Below are 15,815 nucleotides of genomic sequence, written 5' to 3' on the forward strand. Positions count from 1 at the left end.
TCAACCGGGTTCTAGCCTATGTTAGTAATGCTATGATGACTGCCCTCCAGTCGTTCCCCTATGAAAGCTCTTCCCTCTAAACTTCACAGCACAAATCAGTCACCAGAACTCTTCTGCATGATAATTAGCTTTATGCTTTTCTTTTATTGAGACGTGACAATTAATCAACCAGGCAGAACATTTTCAAACGAATTACATGGTTTGAAATCGGGGATGCAAGTAGATGTGCTCCTTACTAAGAAAGCAATTTCAAATTCCTTCCTTTCATCGTCGAGCATAACCCACCCACGGGGAATTGCGGGTTCCATCCTCAAAGCCGTTGCCATTTTCCCGTTCTTTTCAATCGAGGTCCATGGTCTGTTTTAAAAATGTGACAAAACCACATAAAAGCTAAAACTAGAATAAGCTGCACATATCAACATGCACAAGATTTATCAGCTGTGAGCCTGAGTCAAATCAGGGTAATAATCTCGGGCGAGTGCAATACTGACCACATTGCCTCCTACAGTGTACCGTTACGGTGTTGAATGAAGTGCTCTAACACACTTCAAGGCCACGAGTATCTTACCATTGTTGTTGTGTTTGAGATTGTGACGAGCCAGAGTTCTTACGTAACATGAGCCTTGGAGTAACGGTGTCAGAGGCTTTCTACATGCTACTCCCATATAGCAGCACAGAGAGAGCATTATCGTGGAACCACCTCAACTCGACGTTGGGGTTGCCGTATATAAATTCGTAAGTTTTAGACAAAACGGCAAAAGTAAATCTAACGCTATTAGTACTCTGAACAACATCAAGTTCAGTGTGAGTGTCGACAGAAAGAACACTTTTGAAATCCATTCCATTAATGTAGATAGGAGGAGTGTTCTTCCGTCCGACTCCGCTTGCCTCTTTTACCAAATTCAGTGCCATTTGGCTTAGGTACATGCATCGTTGAGAGAGTGGGCAAATGTCGAGGTGTTTGAGGAAAGATGGCACAATCCAGTCAGGCAGGAGAACGTTACCGATAACGTGAAGAGAATATTTCACCAGGATGCAACATTTAATACTTGATGTTTAGTAGAATTATCTAATTAAAAATGAAAATTTTGTTTGGGATGAGCTTTTCCTGGGCCCACCATCTACTTGATGGCGGGCTGCACATATTTGAGAAACAACTTACTTCTGCTATTCAGTGCGGGGACTACTCTTTCGGGGGCAAGCGCCCAGTACTTTTAAAAATTTATAATATTGGCTATGCGGTTTCGATTGCAGGGCAGAGGCGATCTCATCAGACGCTGCCTCAGCGCGGCGAAAGCGGCAACAGGTGGCATTTGGCTCGTTTATATTCGATTCATATCGCCTCTGCCCTGCGATCGAAACCGCATAGCCAATATTATAAATTATCTAATTGTTATTCCACCCATAACTAACATCCCAACAACCAGCGAGCCAACATTTTAGAAGCTCATTTCGATTAAAAAATGATTATTTATGGCGCATATCCAAAACTCCAGATTTTGGATTTAGTGAAATGTTACATTTAATTGCCTAATACTACTGAAATATGGGAAACAAATTTGTGATTAATAACACTCCGCTTTGCTAAAATCATTGGTGCTCTAAGTGAAAACACATTTTGAAAAACAGTCTAGACCCTTTAATGGATTGCTCCTTGCTTTAAACAGCATCCATATATCTTGTGACATACTATAATATATTACAAATGAAAAATCAACAATATGACAATGCCAAATTTATGTCTGCATTTACATTGCTTACACAACATTTTCATGCATTTATATAACTTCTCCCTAATTTTGAATTATTATTCGAAATTTACAAAGATTCTAAAAAAAATGAAAATTTGATGATTGATTTGATGACTTCCCGACACAATTTTTTGGCAGAGGTACGTAACAACATTTTGTTGGTGATGAAATAAAAAACCTAAGTTTTGTAGGTAATATTGTTCCCTCTCCAAATTTGTTTCTGTTTACAAATTGTTTATTTTTTTAGGGGTATAAAGAAAATAATTCGTAGAAGATTATATGTATGTCTCATCTTAATAGATCATCTTCATTGAATCCGAGAGAGCACTGCATGGCTTTTACACGTTATTCATTTTTGATAGTTAAATTAAAAATCATCCCATTACACGACACGATAGCTGCATTTGCTATTTAGGATCATAAATTGAATTTCATATACGTATGACGTTTGCACAAATTGGAGAATAGAACATTGGACTGTTGAAAAGTTATGAAGCGAGATGGCAATTATCTGAATTAACTGATCAAAATATTTGTTGGTTGAATTTTTACCCAAATGCATACATCCATCCGTGATATTATACTACGTCTGTAGGTTAATGTCTGATATTTTCATAGTTTGAATGTATGAATAGAATTGTAAAAATTTTACATTTGCTATTCTTTTTTATTTAATAATATATTCTTCATTTCTATAATAATGAAATTGTGGTTTGTACATTTTACAATTACAAATCAAATTATTCGCAAATTTTTTGAACACATAGCCTTTAGGATCACATAAATCCTATTGAATTGATCTGCTACGGACTGCTCATTGCTATATTATGTTTTCTGGTGTATTCCAATGAAGGAACGGATCGAATCTTGTGAAAACGATTGAGCTGCCAAATGTTAACAAATGTACATACTCACAGTGGCGGTAAAAAATAGGAGCGTTGACTTCATGAACTGTTAAAGGGAAGCGTTGCGCTGATGGAAGACCAATTTAAGGGGCATTTCATGGTCAGTAGGAGAACTTCCTGCAAAATGTCTGCATAAATACTTTGATCCATGCTGCTTTCGATCTTGTATATTTGGCCAATACCATATTAGCAAAAACCAGGCTCATATCATGAATTTGGACATGGACTCTTTCTTCGTGTTATGTTCACACTTAGGCAGATCTCGTATATATTGTTTTGCTCCTTTGCAACCAAAAAGAATTTAGTTTCTCTCGTCCATAAAATATTTACTCATTTTTGGATTTATACCACATGTTTTTTTCGCAAATTGAATTCTTTTTGCAATATGTGTTCCTTTCAAAGTAAGTTCGTTTCTTGGACTTCAGGTGTTCTTTTATAGTGAGCTGTTGCAAATTGCAACCAGTTTGACACTCCCCTGGAATGGAAAGGTTAATGTAAGAAATTAAAGTGAGAAGAGTGTGAAATGTGTTGTCACACTGCCATTTTTTTACCGCCACTATACATCTCAATCGGTAATATTTTCCAATAAATCTCCAGAATTTTTTTTTTTTTTTAGTTTTTTCCTAAGTACTTATTAGTTCTGCTAGAACAAAAAGGGACAAACAAATTTGGTTCCATTATATCATAAGTGAACAGTAGTTTGTTGATTTCAATAGTAATCGTCTACATTGTAACGACACTTTTAAATATTACCTTCTGCATTATTCCATTTCTATCGAAATGAAATGGCAACTTAAGGGGACCTTTCACAGTGAGCAATTTTTATTGCATTTCTCTAATTTGATAGAATATGGCCTTCAGAATCATCCCTCGAGGCTTCGAGTCGAAACTCGCTTTAGTTTTTTTGTGAAGAAAAATCAGGGAATTTCATATAAGTCACTGACTAACAAAAGGACAAAACAGCATATTTTTCATATGAATTGTATTTTTAACACCACGTTTTTACGGATGCTTTTTGAAATTGCTCGGCCATTTATTATTCGATTTGCTTGATCCGTTTTTGTTTTATTTTCGAAACTTGCCTTTAAAAAACTGCATTTAAAATTAACAAGATTTTTCATTTCGAACGGTCACAGACATCTTCTGAAACTTTGAACACGTTTATCTCAAAAACACGTTTTTCAAAACTTCTCCCGTTTTTTTTCTCAGAAGCTACTGGATCGATTTTAATATATTTTTTTATCAAAATTATCGCAACACTCGTCATTATAGTCTGAAGTCTGATTCTTCGTTTTTAAGGTTTGGTCAGAAAGTCAGGAGAAGGTAGATCAAGTCTCAAAAAGGGGCAACTTCAAGATCAAATATAACTCTGTGTACAACAGAAGCCGGATATGTCTTACATTTTGATTTCATTCTTTATCTTCAAAATAAAAAAAAAACAAATCAATACGTTATTTCATTTCTGAGAGATCATGATTTTAAAAACAATCTAATTGCTTTCTGATTGTGAAAAGTACCCTTAAAAACAATCATTAAAGACTAAGTTTAGAAATTCTACAATTACATAATCTCGACGTTTAGATGTATCTAGATGATGCTAGTGAACTCGTTCAAGTGAAAGGGTTTGCAGATAAAATATCGTTTTCAGTTGCATTCTTTTATGATATTATTTCTCATTCATCGCTAAATAAAATTTGTTCGTGTTGCATATACACCTACATATCTAATAAACTTCATTGGTTGAAAGTACAAGTCTAACGCACTGATATTTGTATTGACACGAGCTAGTATTTGACACATATTTCTCAATGTTTCGTACTAAACAATGAACTGGTTAGAACGGATTGAATTGATAGGATAATTATGCTTAACAATTTTGCAGGAGCGGGTTATTGAACTTCTGTGCCGTCGCATTGGCTCTTCATGATCTCGGCTATCGTGCAGTTGGTGTTCGTATTGATTCTGGTGATTTGGCGTATCTGTCGTGCTTAGCACGTGAAACTTTTGAAAAGATAGCCCATTGTTTCCGAATTGATTGGTTTAAAAACCTAACAATTGTTGCATCGAATGATATTAACGAAGAAACAATATTGAGCTTGAATGAACAAGGACATAAGATTGACTGTTTCGGCATTGGAACACATTTAGGTAATTTGAATGTGCTTTGATAAAGACATAGCTCTAACTAAATTATTTCAGTCACGTGTCAGCGGCAGCCTGCACTTGGATGTGTGTACAAACTTGTGGAAATCAATGGACAAGCTAGAATCAAGCTGAGTCAAGACGTCGAAAAAGTCACCATGCCTGGAAACAAAAATGCTTACAGGTATGTAGTTGCACGTGTAGGAAAGTTAAGTTATCCCTATAAAATAATCCAGAAAACAGTTCCACTGTCTGCTTTTAACAGAGTAGATAAATAATTAAATATGATAGAAATAATCATATTTGTAAAATTTGTCGAAACTTCCCCTAATATGAGGAAGCTTGGAAAATCATAAACAAATATTTTGTGAGAAAAAATATATTTCCACATTCAAAAATGAATCCCATTATTTTTTTCAATATCGCATATTGGACGTAGTTTCTTAGATTAATGGCCCTAAAATTCACCACTGTGGCTGAACACCTGTAATAAAAATATAGCATTCGACTGTAATTGCTCGTAGGCACGTGTTTTTACGAGAATCCCAATCGGGTGATTGGAACGCTGTACACTCACGCATTCGTAGTCTGGTAATCATCATCAACGCCATAAAAACCGGTATTCGGTACCTTAATAAGAAACTCCATACATCCCGGTTTACCGCCACCAATTCGATATTTCTAAAATCTGTCTGTCAACCCGGCATATGCTATCACTCTATCGGAGGCAGTAACTTTTCACTGGATGCTAGATGTGGTAGCAATGTAAGCATTTTGGCTTCCTGTTCTAATTATTGTAACGTATCGCCGAGCTCTTATGTTCTGCTACAAAGCTTTCATTTGTAGGTCTGTTGCTTAAAGTCATCTCCATATCGCCTATTCAAACTTCGTCGTCGAGAATATATAAGATTATAAATTCGATTTCTACAGAAATAATTGAAATTTTTGTCGATACTGCGCAGTACTCAAAGCACATGCTAATATATATTTGATGCCTGCCTGTCTCTGCTGATTGATTTTCAAGTTCCCCCAAGACCAATGATTGATTTTGAAAACTTTGTTGTTTTAGACGATAACTGATTTACGAGCTTATTTCCATTGATGGTTGTTTTCGAGCTTCTAGTTCAATTTCAGAAGCAAATGCAGCATAACAGCCATCTACATATCATTTAGGACCGGTTTCCCCATAAATTTACACTTTTCCGGATCTTAATCTGCTATTAATGCTTCCCTAAAGGGTGTAACTAAAAGTATCCGCTTAATACTCGTCTTCATTTCCTTAATTCGTTCTTAAGCTCCGCTACTTCTAAATCATTAATTATAGCCAATCAATAGTTACTCAACATAATGGCTTTTCAATTATTTAATTTCGCGAAATTAAATTAATCCTTGCAAATATTGCAGACGATATATAGCATCCGTTCACTTAATCTTATAGAATTTTATATCGCTATATGACTGCGATATGTCAAAATCCAGTGAGGATATCTTCCAGAGTGATTTCCGATGAAGAGCGATGACCATCTACTCTGAAAGATTCACTTAGAACTCAACGAAAGATATATCCACGGTTGGTTCCACCTCCTGACCAACTAATCCACAAGGATCTAGTCAATGTCGATAGAAACAACACTACCTAGGTATACAAATTGATCAACGCCCTCAGCATTCTATCTATCAACATATATATGAGGAATATGATGACTTTCCCTGAGAGTCAGCATTCTCGTCCGCTCCTCTTTCCAAAAAATATCTGAAACACTTCAAATTAATAAAAACAAAAAGCACATAGAATTCACTTTCTAATATCCATTATTTTCTGCAAAAATAGGAAAAAAATTACTGCATATTTTAAACCTAAAGCTGTGTAAACATACATATGTAGCATTATTTTTTTCATGAATAGACACACATAAGGAAAGAAATATTAGAACTACAATGATTTGCTGAATGAATAAGGTACTAAGAAGCTTAGTTTGGAACAATACACCCAATTGAGCGTCCTGCCTTAACCTCTTCGATGCCTTGGTGATTTTCATTAAATGCCCTAAGTATTGCCACGAGGCCGCACACAGTATCGAGAAAGAGGAAGAAGAAGAAACTAGATACAAGATAGGCTGCAAAAGTTGAACAATCTAATGGGAAAAATATAATACCGGTACATCAATCATATGAATGCTCCGGTCAAAAGTGCTTTATCTGAAGCGGCCAGATAGTTATAGAACATTCGTTAAAAAAAACCGGGTTTTTTTCGAAGTCACTAGTGGGATTAACGCCACAACAATAGACATGGATTCGAGTCTATACTAAATGCTGCAACAGATGCTTGTAAAGTTCTTTACAATTAAATTTTTATTTTTGCAAATAAGTCCTTATTTCGGAAGCTACTTACTCCCTTCTTCAGGGTTTAGCTACTTAAATTTACCTGTAAAGGAGAAACTATGGATTTAAGTTCTAATTTCTCCTGGAAAGCCGATTGGTAGCCAAACCGAATCCGATATAGAGTTGCTTCTGATGCCTACCCTAAGGCTGGCTTTCTTGACCTGGGTCCCGGACTGCAAGCTCCCGGCTCAGGTTAAGAGGCATCACAACTGTACAACACTGCACCAACGAAAACTTCCGATATAGTGGTAAAGAATGCTTTCTACGAGCAAGTACACCCAGTTAAAGAGAGGCATCCCAAAGGTGAAATTTTGATTGTGATGGGTGTGACAACACCTTAATCGGACATGTGATGGGGAAGCACGGTATTGGCAGCCGTAACCATAATGGTGGGAGGTTTGTGAATTTCTAAAGCTTCCACTGCTTCGTCATTGGTGGCACATTGTTCGCGCACAGAGCTTGCCATAATGTCAGTTGGGTTTCAACCGATCGACACCGTACGTGAAATCAGATAGACCACTTTACGATCAATAATAAAATCAGTCGTACAGAAGGTCGTGGTTCAAATTTCACTGGTAGCAGTGAGATTTCTATCGTGATTTGACGTCGGAGACCAGTTGACTCAACTGTGACTGAGTATCTGAGTCAAATCAGGGTAATGATCTCGGGAGAGCGCAATGCTGACTACATTGTCTGCTACAGTTTACTGTAGTGTACCACTACGGTCTTGAATGAAGTGCTCTAACACACTTCAAAGCCCTGATAAAATTGGACTTTTGCGCCAACGATTATTATTATTAGGTTGGGGAAAAAGTAATGTCGTATTTTGTCAATAGGTGCCGACACTTAAACATGTCTTCTGTTGTACTTACCGCATCCGGTCATACTATACGGCAATTTGAAGACGAAAATCTGGGCTACATGTGCCTCTTTGACAGTTTGTTTCTTGGCAAGAAATGTCATTCAGTAACTATATACAGAGTACTTAGAGATGCTAATTTTCAAGGGCGAACAGCAAGAAAAAGCCGTTTATTAATAAGAAAAATAAAATGTTCGCAAAAGACCATGAAAACAAAGACATTTCTTTCTGTACCACAGTAATATTTGGCGATAGGAGTAAATTTAATATTTCCGCATCAGATGGAAGGATATATTTATGGCGTGGTGTAGTAAAACATGAAGCGGACATGTAAAGGTTTGGGGGGTACATGTCGTCAGCAGGTGTCGGTAAATTGGAAATCATGAAATGTGTTATGACTCAAGATGTATACTTAAATTTGCTGCAGCCGAAAAAAGGTGAACACTTAGGCATTGTGACTCATTCCGCTTCACCAAAATAGCGATCCGAAGCCCAAACCCGGTATAGTGGAATCTTGGTTACTTTGGAATTACCCACATGTCATCCAATCCAGAGTTAATTGAAAACATGTGGCATGTGCTAGCACTAGGTATTCAAAAGCACTATATTTCTAATGACCAAAGTTTGAAAGCGACGTTAAAGGAAGAATGCACAAAAATATTCGGTCTAAGTTAAATAGTGTAATAAACCAAAAAGGTTACTCTGAAAAATATTAAAGAATTTCTTTTGAACAATTTTTCCAATGTTTTTGAATGTGCTGTGATATAATTATGTGTTTGTATTTTTTTTAAACAAATCGTTGTATTTTGATGCTTGTATATTTTTTTTTTTTTTGATGATTTTTTTTGCATGATTTATTTGTTGATTTCAGAATAAAATATAAAAAAATTATGCTTGGTTTTTCAAAAGTATTGCCCACATGATATAAGCTGTGAACCACTGTATCTTTCAGATTAGATGCCTAGATTATTACTTCACTACTCTTTCGGATTGTCGATAATAGACACCTCTTGCAGTAGCCAACCAACAATTTTTCGAATTTATAAATCATTGCTCGAATGATCGAGCTACAAACCCTTTTGGGTATCTAAATTAGTCATCTATAAAAGTGACAATGTATCTTGCGCTCCCTAATGGCTCCCTCCTAAATGGTTCATACACGCTGGTGTTTATGAATTCCAATGTCTTCTTGAATCTCTTTTGCGAATTACCGAACGGTTTCGTCGATATTTCGATGTTCAACATTTGTAATTCAGATCGAAAAAGTTCTAAATGCTTTACCATATCTTGTTTAACCATTTCCCGTAAATTCCGTAACCCAAATGGCTTATACTTTTATGTCATTTTGTGGTGGCAGAATTAGCTTTCAATATGTTTGCCTCACAACTGTTGGTGACACCAGATAGAAATTATTTTTTCCTTTTTGCACTGATGACGATTCCTTGATTTTGTAAAATTCCAGAATTTTTAAAGTTTTGTGTAAAACAATTTTTTTTTTTCATCAAATATAGTCATGTATCAAATGAAAGGGCTCCAGTAGTACTTTTTGAAACTGATCTCATTTATGATATTGGGTCAAACATAGGGGAGATAGGACTTCAAATGCGTGTCCCAAAAAGTGAAACAGGTCTTGTTCTCAGAACCTATCCAACAGAAAAATCTGAAAAAAATCAGTGATGCATTCATATGAAATCTAGGAATCAAAATACATCCCGCTCCGCTATCTGCACAGATAAAATTAATAATAGTATATTACCATGTTTTAGAAATTTACTGGAAAATCCCCCTTAAGTTCATCCCAGAAGTACAAAATTCACCATCAGCATAAACGATAATATAGAATATAATTTTGAAATCCAACTATTACGAACGAAATGATTGAAGATCAAAGTTTCGCATTTCGGGCAAATTTGTTGCACTCTAAGACGTGTATGATGTCATCATATAAAGTGAACTTATATGAACGGCGGGGACCATGGGGACGTTGTAGTTTTCCTTTCTTTGCCTCTTTTTAGTTATTTGCACATCAGTATCAATTACTCGAGGGTGGCATGTGTATGCATATGTGTGTGTAATATAGCTTGCGTGTAGTAACCAATATAATAGACATGTGCGTACCAGGTTACCAGCGGTTCTTAATTTACGTACTTGCTCTTGTGCGCGGAGTAAAGTAGAAATACGTTAGATCAATTTATCAATGCGATAATAGACAATGTTTATTTGTTTAGGATGAACACAGTATTTATGTCGTTGATATGTACGTACATATATGTCACTTGGAGTTTGTATTCTTAGCTATGTACGAATGGAAAATCATACATAGAGAGTTTCTCACATAATATGAACACAAAACCTTTATACCGGTATCCCGACTTGTTTTAAATATTTCGTTGATGAGATACTCATGTAGTATAGCAATACTAAAATTCATCACTAAAATATTTCAATATAAATAAAACATTTGGATTTCAATAATTCAAATATCCACTGTTTTTCGCATATTTCAACAAATCGTAAAAAAATAAAGATAACTCAATTGTATAATCATATAAACAAATCATGTCAACGAACGGGCGAAAAGTATTCGAACAAAAAATAAAGATAAAAACTCAAAGAGTATCATATACCAAGAACAGTGTGATGAATGTATACAGATACGGACAAATGAACTTTGAACAGAAAAATAGGAAAAATGAATTTGATTCATATGGACGTGTGACTCTTGGGAAAATCAATTGGTGACCAAGAAGACTTTGTGGGTGGCCTCAAATTACGTTCTAACGTATTGACGGGTATGCGACAAAAGTGGTTGAATTATTTATGGCTAGGATTTTGAGAAATGTTGATTTTTGAATAAATGTGATTTGTGATTTCTCATTAAAGATTCATTAAAATATAAGAATCCGTCAACCAAAACGGGACATCCGTGTATGAAGATACATAGAAAAAAATAGATGAGCTTTTTTTTTGATAGGAGAGTTTCTTACAAAATTTCAGCTCGCAAGCACTGCGATCTACAAGACGAACTCTCGCTTGCAACTCCACATATAACAAGTGATAACCCTGACAACCATGTCACATTATAGGTCACGTAGCAAATTTTCACAATTTTATCTTTGCTCGCCAACTGATATTCTGATTAAGCGGTGCAGCTCCTCTAGTATTCGGTGCTCCAACTGGCAGTGGGATGTTCAGTGGCGGCTGGTTTTTCAGTTGGAATATTGGCTTAGGAACGTATTCCTCTACTTCTCATTTTCCCACAATTTTGGCACGTCCAAATATTCTGCTGGTGACCTTTGCTTTGCTTCTTCCTTTTTTTAATTTATCCACATTGTCACATGGTCGGAGCTTATAGCACTCGACGCGTTTGGCGATTATTTGATTGTTATCAACTAAATACAGTTTTAATACGTTTAAGTGATTCCAAATTGCGAGTATAACATTTCGGTATTACCACATAAAAAATAAGGATAATTCTTTCGATTCTCATTAAGAAGAAAAACGGTGTATGTCAGACCCAGGCGTTTTTTTTTTAATTTCCTTCACAGTATCTTATTTATTAATGTTTTTTTTAACTTGTGTACATTATTAAGCATTATTTTTAGAATACAATGCAAGAATTCGTGAAAAAAATGTTGAAAATTAAACCAGTGGTGATTGTGAAAACTGAATCACTTCAAAAATAGTTTCCACCCGGTAGTCGGGATAACTCATGATTGTTTCATCCAAAATTAAAAACAAGTCGGAATACCGGAAGCTCGCGCTTCGGATATAAAGGTTTTGTGTTCATCTTATGTAAGAAATTTCAACGCACATTTTTTCTATCCGTATATAGCTACAAATCCAACATAATCCTTTATATTTTTCCAAACTACGAGACATACCTGCATATTACAGCCATAGATATTACGCTCACCCTAAACAAACAAATTGCCTACTTCCGAATACTGTACACATATATGCACGTATATAAATTGATCGTACCTATATTTCCGATTTACTTCTTATATCTATTTGAATTAGGCACTACTCGCAAATTCATTAGCACGCATATATTATATACCTACATGTACACATGTCTGGTTAGCAAATGACTAAAAAAACTAAAACAAAATAATTCTCTGCGACCCAATTCATAAGAACTCATTTCGTCGTGGTATTGACGAATTGATATGTGATTATGACGTCATGCAGGTTTGTAGAGTGCACGAAATTCACAAAAAATTGTAAAGTTTGACCCCCTATAACTTTGTTAACAATAATTGGATTTTCTTCAAACTTGACCAAATTGTGCATTATGTTCTTCATTATACGCACGCCAAATTTTGTACTTCTGGGATGAACATAAGGGGGGTGCCGGGTAAATTTCTAAAATGTGGAAATATTCTAGTATTAACTTTAATTGTGCAGATATCGGAACCGGATATATTTTGAGGCCTAGATTTTGTAGAAATGCACCACTGTGATTTTTTTCAGATTTTTTGGTTAGATAGGTTCTGAGAACGAAACCTGTTAAACTTTTTGGGGGTCATATTTTGAGCCCTCGCTCCTCCATGTTTGACCCGACATCAAATATTGAACCAGTTTCGAAAAGTACTAATTGAGACCTTTCATTTGATACCCCACGTGGCTACATTCTGTGAAAAAAAAATTGAACCCTCCATTCACATGTATGGGGAGCCCCCCTTAAACTTAACACAAGATGGCACCACTTACTGCATGTAAAGGGAACACCAGATTACATAACCTCAGCAATTTTCGTGACAATCGGTCCAGCCGTTTCCGAATAAATCGGGTGTGACAGACAGACAGACAGACACCGTCTCGATTCTAATAAGGTTTTGTTTCACACAAAACCTTAAAAAAACAAAAAATCTTCTTTAGTAGAAAAGTTTTTCTTGGATTTGAACGAAGGAATTAACAAAATATTTATTTTTGAATTTTTGGTAAAAGTACAACCTCTAATTTTTGCAATAGTGTTTGGGAAAATATTAAATACTTCCTTCAGAATCAGGTATTTAGTATATAAAATAAGTGTGTGCAGTTAAGCGAAGTCAGTCCAGGGTTTTTGAGAAATATGACTACGGACTTGAGGGGTTAACCCTACTTGTTGCGCAAAAAATGTTCAGTTATCAAGAAAATTACCGGACTTTTTCAAACGATCATTATATCATCTTAAGGACATACATTGAAAAACTTTCAGTTTGTTGGAAGATATTTCACCGTTATATTACAAATGGTAGTTAAAATGTAAGTTGTCGTGAACTGGATCATCTGAACAAAAAAACGTCAATGGATTTAATTAAATAACAGTAATAACTACTATTTGCTCTAAGGATGTAAAAAATATACATTTTTCACAAAATGGCGTACAGCTAATGTTTCGATTTTCCACTAAAAATCGGTCGTCGAACCATTTTCTTTAAATTACGTAGAATAATCGATTCCGGCTCCATAAAATAACTCTCCTACAGCAGTTGCATGCTCCAAAGCATCCTTTTACTTCATGCTACTCTTGAGAAGCGCCTTGGGTTTTGCATTCTGCTTTCGATATGCGATTCTCGTTGATGATGGTCAAGGAGATATAATTCGAAAAGTTTTGCTCCTAATGACATCAAATTCTTTGACAATATTTCTTACATGTTTTATTTATTTACTTATTTCTTTCTTACATGTTACGGTCTTGAATGAAGTTCTCTAACACACTTCAAGGCCCTGATCCAATATGGATTGTTGCGCCAACGATTATTATTTCTTACATGTGGAAATGTCAGGAAAAAAAATTTTAAAAATTAATTTCCGACCTTTTCTCCCCTTACCTTCAACCAACCCCTGTGTTTGAACCATATTAGAATGAGAATGTTTGAATTTGCTTTTCCCTTGTAAGGCTGTTCCAGTGTAAAGGGAACAAAAACTTACTCAAAAGCCACGTACATTCTGTTATCCTGCAACGAACATCATTTGGACGAATTTGTTTCCAGAAAAATATCTTTTTTCTATGTAATATCCAATGTGCTCTTAATGACTACCTCGAATTTGTAGTTGTGGTCACAATAGTTCCATTCAAATATAAATGTGTCCGGATAGCAGAGTGATTAGAGAACAAGGCTACGCAAGGTCGCGATTTAAATTTCACTGGTGGCAGTTGGATTTGTATCGTGATTTGACATCACACTTCAAGGCCCTGATCCAATTGGATTGTTGTGCCAACGATTATTATTATTAAATATAAATTAAGAAACACAGGGTTAACTTGAAATAACTAAAACTTGTTTTTTTCCTCTTCGCTAGTGATATTCATTACGCTTGCAAATACCGATATTTCGAGAACCACTTGTTCCCTTCATGAGTGCTAACAAGTCTTATTTATTACTTATTTGCAAGCGTAACAAATATCAATAGCAAGGAGAAAAAAAAACAAGTCTTAAATTTTTCAAATAATTTAATCGCTGGAAACACCTCGAAATTACACTTAGATATACAGGATTAATGTTATTTCTATTACAACTTAGTGGCAATTTTAACAATTTCAACCTGTTAAGATGACAGAATATTGAAAATTCGACATTCAGCAAAGCAAAGTTTTAAAAAAATTTACAAAATAAAATTTTCATTACTTAAAAATTTTATATATGTATTTCTTAGGCTTTACAGTGCGGACGGACATGCGCTAATTGACCTTCTACAAAAAGTAACTGAACCAGATCCTGAAGTTGGTCAGAAAGTTTTATGTCGACACCCATTCCAAGAGTCAAAGCGAGCTTATGTTATCCCATCAGGAGTTGAGCCACTTTACAAAGTTTACTGGAAGAATGGGAAAATAAGCCAACCCCTTCCCAGCTTGGAACAGATTCGTGATCGAGTTCAGACGTCGTTGAAGACTTTACGCACTGATCATAAGCGCACATTGAATCCAACTCCATATAAGGTGAAAAAAATGAAACGTTGTCGGAGAATTTGAATATATTTCTAATTTTATGTTTCAGGTGGCGGTGAGCGATAATCTTTACAACTTCATACACGACCTTTGGCTTCAGAATGCACCGATCGGTGAATTGTCATGATCTATATAAATGAATTATATAGATTCCAATAGTGGAATTGTTTTTTTGTGAGTGAATATTTACAGAGCTGGGTGTAAATGCTTTGTTGGAGCATATAGACAGCGTGTGATGATGAGCTTCATCGTAAGATAAGTGATAATTGGCAAGCAAAAAGTTAAGTTATATATTAACAAGAACTACTTCTAAGAATATTAATATGATAAACATGATTACCTGTTTTGTATGTTGGTAACAAATATCTACACTTGAACATTAGTATTTCCCATTTTGTCGGATTGTCATAATCATAAAAGTAGACATACTTGGAAAGAATTGGTAATATTGACATTTGATTTAGTCTGTTATACAATTTTTATCTTCCTCAATTCAGACAAATATCGAAATTTGTTTAGGTTCATTTACAGGAATATTATATCTCTGGAATAAATTGATAAAAACGGGATACTCTAATTTTAAATAAAATATATGTAGAATAGCTTTTCTGATCTGATGACATATTGCCTACTATAGTTTGCTTAAATTAAATCTATATCTTGTGTTGCAAATCTCTTCGGTTTCATGCTTTACCTTGAAAGGCTCAGTGGTATAGAAATAAGGATAGAAGATTTGATTCTAATAGCTTGGTTAGTTTATATAGAACATTGATTCGAAATCTCATTAAATGGTATTCACGATATATTTTGAGGATGATTACGCGATATGCGTGCACGTG

At 35.2% G+C, this 15,815-nt stretch overlaps 1 protein-coding gene across 3 annotated transcripts in view; it reads left to right on the plus strand.

The window, feature by feature from the left end:
- Nucleotides 1-15,593, plus strand: part of LOC119656378 (nicotinate phosphoribosyltransferase) — a 75,140-nt gene extending 59,547 nt beyond the window's left edge. For all 3 annotated transcript variants that reach the window (XM_038062796.1, XM_038062797.1, XM_038062798.1), the window contains 4 exons: nucleotides 4,539-4,804; nucleotides 4,856-4,982; nucleotides 14,685-14,967; nucleotides 15,026-15,593. In XM_038062796.1, coding sequence (XP_037918724.1) covers nucleotides 4,539-4,804; nucleotides 4,856-4,982; nucleotides 14,685-14,967; nucleotides 15,026-15,103 — 754 coding nt within the window. In that variant the 3' untranslated portion in view covers nucleotides 15,104-15,593. The remainder of the gene's footprint in view (nucleotides 1-4,538; nucleotides 4,805-4,855; nucleotides 4,983-14,684; nucleotides 14,968-15,025) is intronic.
- The last annotated feature ends 222 nt before the right edge of the window (nucleotides 15,594-15,815 follow it).

The sequence above is a fragment of the Hermetia illucens genome, chromosome 1, assembly GCF_905115235.1.
Source record: "Hermetia illucens chromosome 1, iHerIll2.2.curated.20191125, whole genome shotgun sequence".
NCBI lineage: Eukaryota > Metazoa > Arthropoda > Insecta > Diptera > Stratiomyidae > Hermetia > Hermetia illucens.